The sequence below is a fragment of the Mus pahari genome, chromosome 12 (assembly GCF_900095145.1).
Source record: "Mus pahari chromosome 12, PAHARI_EIJ_v1.1, whole genome shotgun sequence".
Lineage (NCBI taxonomy): Eukaryota > Metazoa > Chordata > Mammalia > Rodentia > Muridae > Mus > Mus pahari.
Window position 1 is genome coordinate 3,562,011 of NC_034601.1, and position 14,407 is coordinate 3,576,417.

The following is a 14,407-nucleotide window of genomic DNA, read 5'->3' on the forward strand; positions in this document are numbered from 1 at the left end:
GGAAAGGAAAGGAAAGGAAAGGAAAGGAAAGGAAAGGAAAGGAAAGGAAAGGAAAGGAAAGGAAAGGAAAGGAAAGGAAAGGAAAGGAAAGATTAAAAAAAAATCCAATAGGTCTGTAATGTGCTTTTTAGTTTATGGCTGCCATGTGTGCTTTCTTCTTAATTGAACGTCTCTGAAAAGCCAGAGTTCATATTTGAGGCATCTTTCTATCAATAACATTTAGAAAACTAGAGAATACTGTTAATGTCACAGAGAGGTGAGTTGAAAGTTACCTTCGGTATTTAGCACTGCTTAAGGTTTTTACGCCTCTTGGATGCATTGAAATGTATTCCATGCCAGATCTCTAGGGGATAAACTAACATTGCCTCTGTTATTCACAAAGCACACAGCAGAGAATTGGAATTCTCTACTATCTAGAGGTCATAATCAGGAACACTAATCGTCAGAGTATGTTCTCTCGAAGATTTCTGTTTATGCAAGCATTTAATAGCTATGACTTTAACACGGTCACCGTGTAATGGGTTATCCAACAACGTTATATGAAATAAGACAAAAGCTGAAATTATGATAGTGGATTTACTGATATGGTTGAAAATAAATCCTGTCTTTTTCACAAGGTTCACCTGTAGCCGGTCAGTGGTTCATCATTCCATTTTCCCTGCACTAGCAGAAAACCAAAACCATAGAGCCCCAAGTCTGCAAGTTCATGTTGTGCATGTCCAACTTTTATAGCCTTGAAGTTTCCAAACACAAACTAGCACGACCTCTCAGTCTGTTTTTACTATGGTTACCTAAAGGGGAAGACATTCCTGACTCAAATGTGATGTAATCCTTCTGTGCTTATTTTAAGGCTGGAAATTAAATCCAGTTGTGGGCGCGGTCTACAGCCCCGACTTCTATGCAGGTAAGGAACTTTGCTTTGCACGCCAAAGTGTTGCTTGCTCTTTTCTAAATTTGCTTTGTCTGTCCCCCAATCATGAACTTTTCAGCTCAGCCCAAAGCAGGAATTGCACCCTAACACACTCCCAATTTTCTTTGGACAAAACCAAGAGCATTTTAAACTCTTCAGCAACTGAAGGAGAGTCGCTGATGACCTTGTGAAGTAAGCATGGGGCTCTGCTCCTGGTGACGTTTCCCATGGATTTGCCCTAGGAAAGCATTGAAGATATGCACATTGGACAGTTGAGTGGCGGCTCATACCCATATTAATGCAGTGCCCACCCATGCACCCGTTAACTACACTTTTCCATTGTAGCTGCTTTTCTGCCCTAGTAGAGACTTGAGTCTATCGCTTCAGCAATGTGTAAACTATGAGTTTCCAAGATAAAGCTTATGTAAAAGTTAGGAGGAAATTAAAATGACTTCGGTCTTTCTCCATGAATCGATTTGACTTAGCAAGTCTAATCTTTCTGCTTTATGCATATGTCCCTCTCCTCCCCTCTTCTCTGCTTGAGTATCAACTACCCCTTATTAGAGAAATAATACCGACTCAGACAACTCAGTGAGCAAATCAGGGGAGGGAGCTAAATGCATCCACAGCTAAGATCCCTTGCTTTGATGGTCTACCACTGATCCTGTGCCTTACCGTCAATGCTGTCTTAAAAGCCTAGTACCTCATGGGTGTGAGAAAGGAACCTTCCTATGGCATGCTTCTTTTGAAGCATTTACAGTTAGTGAACAGTTGATCAGAGTCACTTGCTTACTGTTGAGGGTAAATCTTAGTTAATTTCTTCTGATGGCCCAACTTCTGTCCTTTTTCTGAGACTAACCATCACTCCTGGAGGATGTGAAAGGAAGAGAATAGCTACTCTAACACACTAACCAAATTAAAAATGAAACCTAGGATAAACATGGGGAGGGATCATAGAGTAGATGAAATTTGTATTTCAACTCTCCAGTACTGGTGACTCCTGTTCTTGTGCAAGTATAGATTAAGTGTAGGGATTGCATCACCATATAGCAGCTTTGTTTACTTTGACACTTGGTTCTAAGGCTATACTGTTCACCCTACCTCCTTAGATGACACACATGAGAGTAAGGAACATGGAAGATGAACCAGACAGCCCAAATTTTTGCCAGACGTGTGACTCTGGACAAGTCATTGAACCTTTGTTTGCTTCAATTTTTTCTCTCATATAGGAATTATAGTAGCATCAAGTATATAAGAGTTCATTAGACTATATGGAAGGGCTATATGATGCTTTAGTTACTTATTCAGGACATTATTTAATGTTAGTTAGGCATTCAGAAATGTTTGTTAAATGAAAATGGGCAAGTTAATATTTAACCCTTTTGTCCTGGTGGGAGGCAGGCATGTCATCAGCCTACCCTGAGGAGCTTTGAGCACATTGTCAGCCTCAGATTGGTTTCATTACTTGGAAAAGAGCTTTGCTGTGCATCTTCAGTATGGTTACTGGGCATATTAATGTCTGAGCTTAGGGGCATAACCATCTGTACAAGAGCAAGATGGGCTATATCTTGTCCAACGTTGCAAATATACAAAATCTCCCAAAAGGATCAGTGAAGATCTGGCTTGCACAGACAGTTACAAATCTGCAGCAGCTGACCCAAGGCAATGGCAGGTTCTTTAGACCTGTGAATGTGGCATGTGCCTATGTTCGGGAGAAAACCTGAACACAGGAGGAAGAAGCAGGAAGTATTCCCTTGTGGAATTTGGAGCAAATGTGGGCGTCATCTGAGAACATTGTATAGTTAGTTTCCCCTTCCTCATGGGCATTCTTGCCTCAATTCATCAAGATCATGTCAGCAATCTCCTTTATTTGGAATGCTTTTTTCAGAATGCATACCTACTGACTTTGAAGAAGATAAAAATAGGGTTAGACTGACTTGCATATGCAAGTGTAAGAGAATCTGCATTCCTTTCGTAGCATCACCACATTAGTTGAAAGTGCCTCAAGGGCCACCCTTAGCAGAGAGGGATGCAGGAGAAAGAAGGAGAGTAAGTTTGGAGGGGTAACGTGCATTCAGTGTTTTCTGTGGCCTGGCACTCTTCTAAGCACTTTGTATACATAGATGTATTAAAACCTTGTGGCAGTTTTGCAAATTATATCACGAAACTATACAAAGGGTGTATGCTTCCTTTAGGGTTTCAACAGAATATTTGGGTTCTGATCAATCCCAGGAGCTTAATTCTTTGTAAGTTCATTATATTTTATGAATATTAATTCTTTATTTATGTGTCTCCATGTGGCATTCATTCCACCAGAAGCCACTTGATCATTCTGGGTTGTTCTAGCATGCCCATCACAGTCAGGTATATGCATTGATTGTGTGAGGACATCTGTGAAGAAACCTAAATAACCAATGATATCTATGAGAATTTTTTTCCCAATAAATTAAAGTTTGTTTGTTTTTTAAAGCAAGAAACCTGGCATGGAACCACATGCTCTTCGGAGGCTGAGGCAAGAGCACCTCCTCCGGTCTGGGGATGGAATGGGTTACAAATTGAAACTTAGTGTTTTAAAAGCAAAACACAAAAGGAGGCCAATTGTATGAGCTCAGTTGGCAAAGCACCACACAAGTGTGAAGTCTGGCCATGATGACCCACACGAGTGTGAGGTCTAGGCATGATGACCCACACGAGTGTGAGGTCTGGGCATAATGACCCACATGAGTGTGAGGTCTGGGCATGATGACTCACACGAGTGTGAGGTCTGGGCATGATGACCCACACGAGTGTGAGGTCTAGGCATGATGCCCCACACGAGTGTGAGGTCTGGGCATGATGACCCACACGAGTGTGAAGTCTGGGCATGATGCCCCACACGAGTGTGAGGTCTGGGCATGATGCCCCACACGAGTGTGAGGTCTGGGCATGATGCCCCACACGAGTGTGAGGTNGCATGATGCCCCACACGAGTGTGAGGTCTGGGCATGATGCCCCACACGAGTGTGAGGTCTGGGCATGATGCCCCACACGAGTGTGAGGTCTGGGCCTGATGCCCCATACGAGTGTGAGGTCTCGGTATGATGACCCACACGAGTGTGAAGTCTAGCCATGATGACCCACATTAGTGTGAAGTCTAGGTATGGTGACCCACACAAGTGTGAAGTCTGGCCATGATGGCCTATTTCTTCCAGCTACACACCCATGACTAGGAATTCACTAAGCATTCTAAGCTTCTCTAGCTATGAAAATAGACTGGCTTTCTCTTGCAATTTGGAGGATATCTCACATCTGAGGCGAAGGAAGATCTTGCCTCTGACTTTCTTTGGATATTTCATAGATCCATGTATGTCCGAGATGGAAAGCCAGACTCGTTAGTCTTTTCTCAGTCTAAGATCTGTTTGTGACAGATTTCATGACACTCCCCTCGCATAATTATTGATTTTCCTTGAGCTTATGCAGAAAGAACCACCCAGCCTCCAATTGTCTCTCAGAATGGGGCATGGAAAGTTCACAGATTTTGTAAATTAAAATCAATATTTTCAATCTCTCCTAAAGGTAATTTTCCTAATTTAGTGGACTTTCCCCTAACATTTATTTTCTCTTTTAATTATAAAATGGCAAGTTATTGATTTTCCTATAGAACCTTCTGGTGCCCCCCAGTGCATTTTTATTGCTGATGTCGGATGGGGGTGGGGAGGGAGGGCGCACTTCTTAATGAAGACCTTTAATTACTAGCAGAACAGTATTAATTTGCTTTGATAGATTATGACATTTGCATGCAGTCACACGTCCTGGGAAGCATTTAGAAAGCTGTTTTAAAAGGTTTTTCATTTTAGAGGTCCTTTTTTGTGTGGTTTCTCCTCCAGTCATACTTACTATGAAGTGTTTTAAATTCTTATTGAATACAAGTGTGGTGAAGCAAATATACATAAATCTGCATATTCTAGGAACAGATATAAATCTTCTCCAAAGACAGGTGGGTGTTTTCATATAAAGCTAAGCAGTATTGATTATTTCCCCAAGTCTAATTATCTTCATACCCTATGAGGTTTATTCTCAAGATAAATGATTGATAAGTCAATTAAGGCACAGATAGGTCTTGAAGATTTTGGCCAATATGTATGTCCCCAATGTCTTGGTGTTTAAATAAAATTTGGGGTGCTAATAGAAATAGAATATCTGTGAGTATCTGCTCCCATCAATATGCCTCAAGTTACTGGGTGCAATTAGAAAGAACATGTCTAAGAATTGGAATAAAGAAGACACATTAAAAGATTCTTTTCACAACCCTGTCCATAAAGAGACATTTTTTTTTGCCATTTCTAATAAGACATTTTGAAACTGGGAGAGATAACTCAACTGGGAAAGTGTCTAGTGTGCAACAGTGAGTCCCTGAGTGCAATTCCCAGAACCCAAGTTAAAATGTGAGGCATTCTGGGACATGCCTATAGTCTCTGCTTAGTGAAGAAGACAAAGATGGATTCTCAGGAACTTACAGCCAGTCAGCCTAGCCTACTTCTCAAGCCCCATTCTCCAGTCTCAAAACAAAACAATGTAGATAGTTCCTGAGGAACAACTCTTGAGGTTATCGTATTACTTCTACATGTACATCCGCAAACACAAAAGCATGTGTACACACATGCGCACCCCCCCCACACACACATGCATAAAACCCTCACCACTTTGAAATTCTAGTACTTTGTAGAAATGATATCTATCCAATAAAACTGTTCATTCAATATACCTTTAATCTTCATAATAAGTGAAGCAAGATAAATAAAAAGCAGAAGATTATTCAAAGCTGTCGTAGTGATACTGACAAATGGCAGTGTTCTGCTCCTCAGTTGCCAGTAAGATCCACAGGGCTTCCCCACACTGTATATCATACCAGCCAACTCATTTCAGAGATTAAATATTCCATCAGTCGGGCTGGAAGGCAGCAAAGCTTAACAAGATTCGTAAGATGTAGCACTTGAACACACGTCACTCACTCTCATGGTTCAGGAACACCCAGCCTGCAACGGAGAATTTCGATTTACTTAACATTACTCCAGGAGCCACAATCAATAGAGAAAAGAAAGGAACTTCTGGTGAAATGCAAAGCAAAAATAGGGTTGGGTCTCAAAGATGAGAAAATTTTTATACACACACACTCACGCACACACACACACACACACACCACATGGGGTGGAGAGAGAGAGAGAGAGAGAGAGAGAGAGAGAGAGAGAGAGAGAGAGAGAGAGAGATTGGAAGGCGAGGCAAAGCGTGACAAGAGGACGACTTTCAGTCGATGGAGGAGAAGAGGTCCTGGTAGCAATTATTCTCCTTAGCAATACTTGAGAAGGGAGGAAGGGTACTTGGTTGACACAACTAAAAATAAAACATATTTTTGTTTTGTTTTGAGAGGGGTAATAAACATGTATTAGAAGAAGGGCGTGCTGGGACAATGTCCCATGTAAAAATTGATCAGGGCTTCGGGTAAGCTGATCAGAAGGTCACCGGTGGGATAAGGTACAATAATAACAAGGGCAAGAGAACTTCGCAGGGTCTGAAGTAAGATATAAATCTAAGGGATTAGTGTGATCACTGGAGTCACCTCCATTGTCTATGTCCACATCAGGGAGCCTGGCCCCGAACCACATCACATGAGAACAGGTGATAGGATAGTGGATTGAGATCTCAATGTGAAGTTTAAAAACAAAGAGTTGGGATATAGCACTCTGTGATTGCTTGTCTCAAAAGGGCAGCTTTATTTGACCTTGGATTATCTGTACAAATGTGTGGGTTTTCTATGAGCATTTGGCCACTGTGAACTGTGCTTTATCTCAGAATGGTGTGAACCCCCTTTCCCATCTATCTTCCCAGTTGCTTTTTTTTTCCTTTTAATTATTTTATTAGATATTTTCTTCATTTACATTTCATATGCTCTTTATGTCGTTCAGTTCATTTGATAGGATGACCTTTTGCCGACTTTTGCATCTCTCTCTCTCTCTCTCTCTCTCTCTCTCTCTCTCTCTCTCTCTCCTCTCTCTCTCCCCCCCTCCAGTTTTCTCCTGTATTTTGAACATGTTAACACCTGCAAAATGTAAGACTATTCAAACGCCCTGGTGTGATGGTTAATATCGATTGTCTGCTTGCCTAGGAGACAAGCCTCAGGGCACATCTGGGAGAGACTCTAGATTGGGGTTTTAGAGCATTTGCAGTGAGAAGAAGATAGGCCACAACGTTCTGTGGGTTGAGGTCCTGTACTGGAGAAAATGGAGAAAACAGATAGCTTGAGTATTCATTTCTCCTTGCTGGCTAATTGTGGACACAATGTGACCAGCTATGGTCGTTATACCTTCTTCATGTTGATGGAATGTACCCTTGAACTGTGAACCAGAATAAACCTTGTTCTTTAAGTAGTGTCTGTCAGCAAGCATACTTATCGCAGGGCCAGGAAAGGAAGCTGGCACACAGAGTAGCTATGTTCCCAATCACACATTTTATTTTATTTGAAGACTGAGCTCAGGGTACGTGTGTGGTAGAATCCCTGGGCATCAACCATGCAATTTAGCATATAACTCTGGCACCTTGGAATATGGTGGTGTATGTTTGCAAGTCCCCCTGCCACTCAAAGTCCTCCAAGCAGTAAATATTCAGATATCCCTCTTGGCATGAATGTCTTGACATCCCTCCCCCCCCCCCATAGGAATAGGCTGGACTTAGATGCTGAGTTTTGTCCTTAAAGAGACTGTTCTTGTCAAACAGTGACCTTTGGCTATGGGATGCTGTGTATAATTTACACATCTGCTAAATTCAAATGCAGTGCACTTCAGTGAGCCGGAACGGGGGCTTCCAGATTTCAGTCCCCGAGCGCAGGATTCTCAGCCTGAAAATGTTCCACTTCAGAGACCTTATCTTGTACATCTGTTTACCTTTGCCTCCTCAATGGATGAGATTCACGTTGCTTCATGCCCTCTTCTTGCTGAGTCTGTCTTAACAGATTTCACTCCATCTCGCCCCACATTTGGCCTTAATTTTTATCTGCGTTCTTCCTTGGTCCACAGAGGGAATACAGCTCAATTTTTGATGGAACCTGTGGGGTTTTTTTTTCTTCAGATAGGATCAGGACTTGCTGAGCTGGTTAAAATAAATGCATTTCTTAAATAAATTTGTTCTTTTTCTGTTGTATGGGAAATCTGTCAAGGCTTGATCCTCCGAAGGCAGTGAGAGGTGGGGCATTTCTCATATAAGAACTGCATGTAGGTCACACAGAGAAGGTGATGCTCAGGGTTTTGTTAGGACTGCACTGCTGTAGTGGCCAGATTTGGCAGGGACACACAGAGCTCTGCTGATGCACCTTGGTTGTACTAGACTCATCATGGAATGACCAAAGTGAGATCACTAAAAACAAAACAAAACAAAACAAAACAAAAATTGTTACTGGCTTCCATTAACCCATTTGTCCAGCTCATGTATGTGTAGTATGTGTACATACAATTTGTATGTGTCCTCATGTGTGTGTTGGGAGGATTGAATGTGTCATTTCTCTTCCTATCTTGTTTGAAATCAGGATCATTTGGGGGTTCTTTGTAGCTAGTCTTCATGAGCTTCAGGGGTTTCTATTTCTCTCTTGTCTCTCAGTTGAAATTTGGGCTATACAAATAAGTTACCATTGTCCAGGTCCTCATGCTTGGGCAACAAGTGCCTTGTCCTTTGAGCCATCCTTCCCCCATCCCAACTCATTCTTTAGTACAATGTTATAGAACAAAGGCCATTTCTTGTACATCTTAGCCAAGGTAACCGTGCAGAGCCATGCCTTCCTTCAACTACCAAAGGATGCCAAACAGCATTCTCAGTGTACAAAAAGGACATTGCACCCATAAGCATATGCACACATACCCAACAGCAACAACCTGGAACTTGTACACATGTGCATATATACACACATATACACTGCCAACAACAACAACAATCATGGCATATGCATTAGGAACCAAAAAGGTGATGTAAATTGGGTCACTAAAGATAAATAGTCCATCTGACAGGAAAAGAAGAAAAAGCTCATGGCAGTGGTAGGGAGATTGCAAGTCTCAAGGCATGCCTCAACCTTTAACTTTGGAATCTATTAAGAAATTCTAAACGAATAAAGAAGATGTAGGGACTCGATCTTTATCTGTTCCCACACGTGGGAATTTCTGGGCGAAGTGAAGTTCTTTCCAAAGGCTGAGGCGTATTGATCTGCCGAGATCAGAGGATGTCTTCAACAGAAATGTTGCTGAAAATACCACAGGATGGAATATGCGTACTGGAATGTGTCCTCTGTGGGGACAGCTGTAACTGGAAGTACAGCTAGAAAACAAGGAGCTAGGACTCTGCTGCTCCATTGCATCTAACCTGTACCCAGAGGATCTGACGAGGAAAGATGGGTTAGGCAGAAGACACATATTCATGGCAGGAGGAAGCGGAGAGGGAGTGAGGGGATGAATAGCAGAGGTGCAAGAGATGAGCCTTAGGGAGTAAGAGTCTACCGGTGCCCGCTTTGCTGGGAGATTACATATTGATGGCTAAGATATTCATTGTGTGCCAGTTTTCAACATTAAAACATTAAAAGAGCAAAATAAACAATTTAACAATATACTAAATATACATATGAATTTATAAGATCATAAATGAAGAGTTTACATTTCTAAAAGCATAAATATCCAGATACCATTAGTTATTAGATATCATTAGTTATGAGGCTGAGAAGATGGTTCAGTCAGTAAATTATGTAGTTTACAAACACAAAAGACCTAAGTTGAATTCTGAAACCCAAGCTAAAATGACCTGAATTCAGTCCATAGAACCCACTTTTATAAAAGTGGCCATATCAATGGACTCTTATGGACCCAGTGCTGGGGAGGCAGAAGTCAATTCCTGGACAGAGCCTGCTGGGGAGTTTTCAGACCAGTGAGAGTCTCTGTTTTAAAAAGAAAATTAGGAATGACACTCAATCTGTTCTCTGTTATCTGTTCTCTTATGAGTACATACATACACACACACACACACACACACACACACACACACACACCACACACACACCACTTGATGATTTAAGCAAGGAAGTGATCACAGAATTGATTTCCTTCTATCTAAACCTCATCCTAGGCAAGAGAATTACCAGATACCTCAAACAGGAAGCATTTTAGAACTATTTATGTTACACTGACCTTTGATTATAAACTATCCAGTGATATATATTACTATAATTGCTTCCCACACTTAGTATTCTTTTTCAAAAATTTTGGCTATGCCTATTTGTCCAGTTAATTAAGTCGTGTGAGTAGGCTCAAATTGACCAAATAGTCTATCATACCCTTTATGCTAATTATGTGTTCTGCAAATTTAAACTATTCCATTGCCTTTTGATTTTTTAAAATATTTTTAAATTATGTGTACATGGAGATGGTTTGTGCAACCCAGTGTCGTGAAACTCAGAGGCCAAAGGTATCAGACCCCCTAGAGCTAAAGGTAGAGTTTTTTTGTGAGCTGCCTGGTAGAAGCTGGCACTAGGAGCCTCAGGTCCTCTACAAGAGCAATATGAGCTCTTAGGCTCTGAGCTAGCTCCCCAACCTGCACTGTTTTTAAAAATGTCAGGCTGTTCAAGAACCAGCTCACACAAGGCACCATCCCACACAGGTGAGCCATGTAGCTAGGACATAATATGTTTCTAGAACTTCCTCACAGCTGTTATAACCCATTGCAGTCAAAATATTGGTTTATGAAAGATTAATAAGGCCAGTGAAGAACAGAATTCAGTATCTACATTAGCTATTTACACCAAAAGAAAACAGCCAGGATTAATTATGCCACATGCAACATTCTAATGGGGTTTTCATTAACTGTATACCATTATGGAAACTAAGCAAGGATTATTCAAAGAATAATGCCAGCGGCTGTTATTGTTTGAGAGATTAAATTAGGTAATGGGTTACATAATCAAATCTGATGCAGAGGTTAATCAATGTACAGTCATCATCATATTAAACCCTTCATCATTCTAAGACACAAACACCCCAATATTAGTGATGTTTTCCTTGGAAAATAATCTATTTAGGTCTTTCTGTTGCTTCTTTGATGAGCATATGAAATGAAGAAAATCCGAACTCATTTCTACATAGTTTTTGAGAATATATTTGCTTTTATTCTATAGTGCATACCTATATTCTCTCTCTCTCTCTCTCTCTCTCTCTCTCTCTCTCTCTCTCTCTCTCTCTCTGTATGTAGTTACATTCTGAGAAATTCAGAGGTGAAATGTATTTTCTCTTAAGAAGTAAACTCAAGATGTTACTCTCTTCTGTTCCAAAAAATAGCTGGAGCATCCTCAAACAGATTTCTGAGGTAGCATGTCGAACATAAAGAGGAGGAACAGGGAGCCTCTTCCGCAGCCTTCGAGATTCTTTGCTGTTCCAGGGCCTAACCATATTCCCAAGGATATGATGGGGTAGGGAAAACTAGAAAAAAGAGAGATAGAGGCCATTTTTGAATTCACTGGATAGACTTCATCATGAGTTGATTTATACTAGAAGCAGAAGTCACAAATACATGTAGCCTGACAGACTAGAGACCACATGCCTCGTAGACAGCTGGAACTGTCTTTAAACCTTTACCCAAAGTGGTCTCTGGCCAGTGTGTTGGATGACAGACTGGGGTGGCCCCGACTTTCTGTTCCACAGCCACACACTATTTCACAGACAACCGATACATTTAAAGGTTTGCAATGAATTCCCAGTTTTAAAGTATATTCAGCATAATGGTAACCTGGGCTGCCCCTTTTTCTTAAAGAAACAATCTAGTTCTGACAATGTCATAGTTTGAGACTCTTAATATTTATTACATTTAGTATTATGTGATCACTCAGCAACTATTTGCCTGGCCCCTAAAATTGACCTAATCCTAATATCAACCCAATATTTTAATCCCTATTTTACAGATGTTGAAAATGAGTTTTTGAAATAATTCATTACTTTCCCAAAGTCAAATAGCCTACTAGAAAACAAAACCAAGTGGAAGAGTTTTGAAACCTGTTTTGTTGTTGCTTCTGTTATTGTTTGGTTGGTTATTTGTTTATTTGAATTACACGATCAAACCTCAAAAGTCCATTATTCTTCCATCTGTGTCTCCTTCCTCAGTCTTACTTCAGTCCTGCAAGTACATTTTGTTTTTTATCCTTTCTGTCCAGAGGCGTCTTCTGCTAAGTGTCAAGGCCTAGTGCAGATTTTTAAGTGTGACGGGGACTCCCTGGGCATCTCTTGTTGGGAATAAGATGTTCTAGCCAAAACACGTCTAAAGGTAACTTCAGTGATGCAGGGACAGTGGCTACTGACCATCTCCAGGTTAGGAAGTGTGTTAGATTAGCCCAAATCACGTCTCACTATGGAGAGGCAGGAGCTTGGAAAAAAGAGTCTAAATGTCAGAATTATATAAAGCTGGTATGAATCCATTTCTTTTAAGAAATTTTTCCTTCTTAGCCCTTTATCTTTCTTGGCAAAAGGGGGACAGTGCGGGTAGAGCATACTTGATCATAGGGCCTGAAGCCCAGTGCCCCATAGGTGCTCATTCTCTGTTGAGACAAGCTTCAGGGTCTCTGAAATCTCACTGCCCAAGTAAGACATTCAGATGCTGGCTGTTCATGTGAGCAAAGAACCGCAAGTCATATCCCAGACCTGCGAGATTGAAGCTCTCACGGAAAACAATCACAGGGCCACGAAGCATAGCCGTTTGTGAAATGTTTGACCCTGGATCCCTCCTGTCTCTACATGGCCCTTGTATCCATGAAGTCTGGTGTTAGGAAATAAAATGGAATGCCATGGTTTTGCTTGCTACTCAGTTACTAGACTTCCATGTGCACTCTGGAATTGTTTCTACTCCACTGCCTTACCCCCACTGGCTCAGGGTTTGAATAGTGAGTGAAAAAAAACGGGAAGAGCATTTTACCTTCCCATGTTTTAAAAGTCATGACATCAGATGATGGAGATAGCTCAGGCAATAAGGCTTTGCCAGGAAAGCATAAGGACCTGAGTTCAATACCCAGAACCCACATCAAAAGCAACTTTAGCCAAGTATGGTAGTCCTGTTGTATTCAAGTGCTGGAGACGTAGAGACAGGCAGATCATGTCTACCAATCAACCTAACCTAGTCAGTGAACCACAGTCAGTGAAGGACCATTTCTAATAAACAACACCCAGTTGTCTTCTGATGTTCACATACATGTGAAATACACACACACACACACACACACACACACACACACACACACACACAGAGAGAGAGAGAGAGAGAGAGAGAGAGAGAGAGAGAGAGAGAGAGAGAGAGAACACCACCATCACCACCACCATCAGCAACAGCAACAACAATAAAACAATATCATGAAAATTTTTAACAAAAAACAAAATTAAATTTTGGACAGTATTGATAAAACAATGTCTTTTGAAATATTTAGTGTCAGCTTCCTGAGAAAGGGCTAGTGTATATCTAGACAAGATTGCTGTTAATGTGACTCTAAACAGTGGACATAGATTTTTAAAAATGTCTTTTAAATGTTTACAAAAGAGAGGTGGGTAGCAGATATTTCAAACTCTGCAGGCCTTCCAGATTCTCCTACCAACTCCCCACTCCCTATCATAGCACAAAGTAGCTGTACCCTGTACATACATGAGTGCATATGGCTGAGTCAATAAAACTTTATTAATAGACATTGAAACAAGTTTAAGATCAGCTCACTGGTCAGCAATAGTATTCTGTTAATGTCTTTTCAACCGGGTAAAGCTGAGGCTTAGCTTGAAGAACATAATAAATATTGATAGTGGCCAGATTTACTTGAAGACTATGTAATTTATTGACACAGATTTTAAAGAATATTATTTAAAACCCAAATGGAGAAATCTGGTTGAAATCATTTACACTTAGCTCCACAAATCTATGTCATTCTCAGCACAATCCTAAATATAATCTGTGTTTTAGAATTGCTGTGTTTAATGGGTATAATATTTAAATATAGTGCCATTTTGTGCTTGAGACACGGTTTTACTATATATCTCATACCTGCCTAGAATTCATGACCCTCCTGCCTTATCCTCCCAAACTTTGAGATTATAGCCAGTAGTTCCTATATTTCAAGTTGTTAAGGACAGATAGTATTTCAAGGAAGAACTGGAGTCTCTTGAGTTTCTGAGTTCTGGGAATATACCTAAATTAAAAATGAGCTCTCCAGGCAAATATTAGTTCTATTTACCGTAACAGAGTGCTGGGATTATACCAACACTGGGAAGATGAAGATGGAGAGATTCGTGGGTTTGCATGGCATCCAGCCTACACTTCTTGGTGAGCTCCAGGCCAGTAAGACACCCTCTGGGGAATATAAAATATGTGAAGCCATTAAGAAAGATGCTCACTGTTGACCTGTAGCCTAAACACTTGTTCACACAGGTACAGCATGCATGTACACACACACACACACACACACACACACAC

At 40.9% G+C, this 14,407-nt stretch overlaps 1 protein-coding gene across 37 annotated transcripts in view; it reads left to right on the plus strand.

Moving 5' to 3' along the window:
- Positions 1–14,407, plus strand: part of Rbfox1 (RNA binding fox-1 homolog 1) — a 1,661,838-nt gene that overhangs the window by 1,554,588 nt on the left and 92,843 nt on the right. For all 37 annotated transcript variants that reach the window (XM_029544519.1, XM_029544538.1, XM_021209994.2 and 34 more), the window contains one exon: positions 851–904. In XM_029544519.1, the coding sequence (XP_029400379.1) occupies positions 851–904 (54 nt within the window). The remainder of the gene's footprint in view (positions 1–850; positions 905–14,407) is intronic.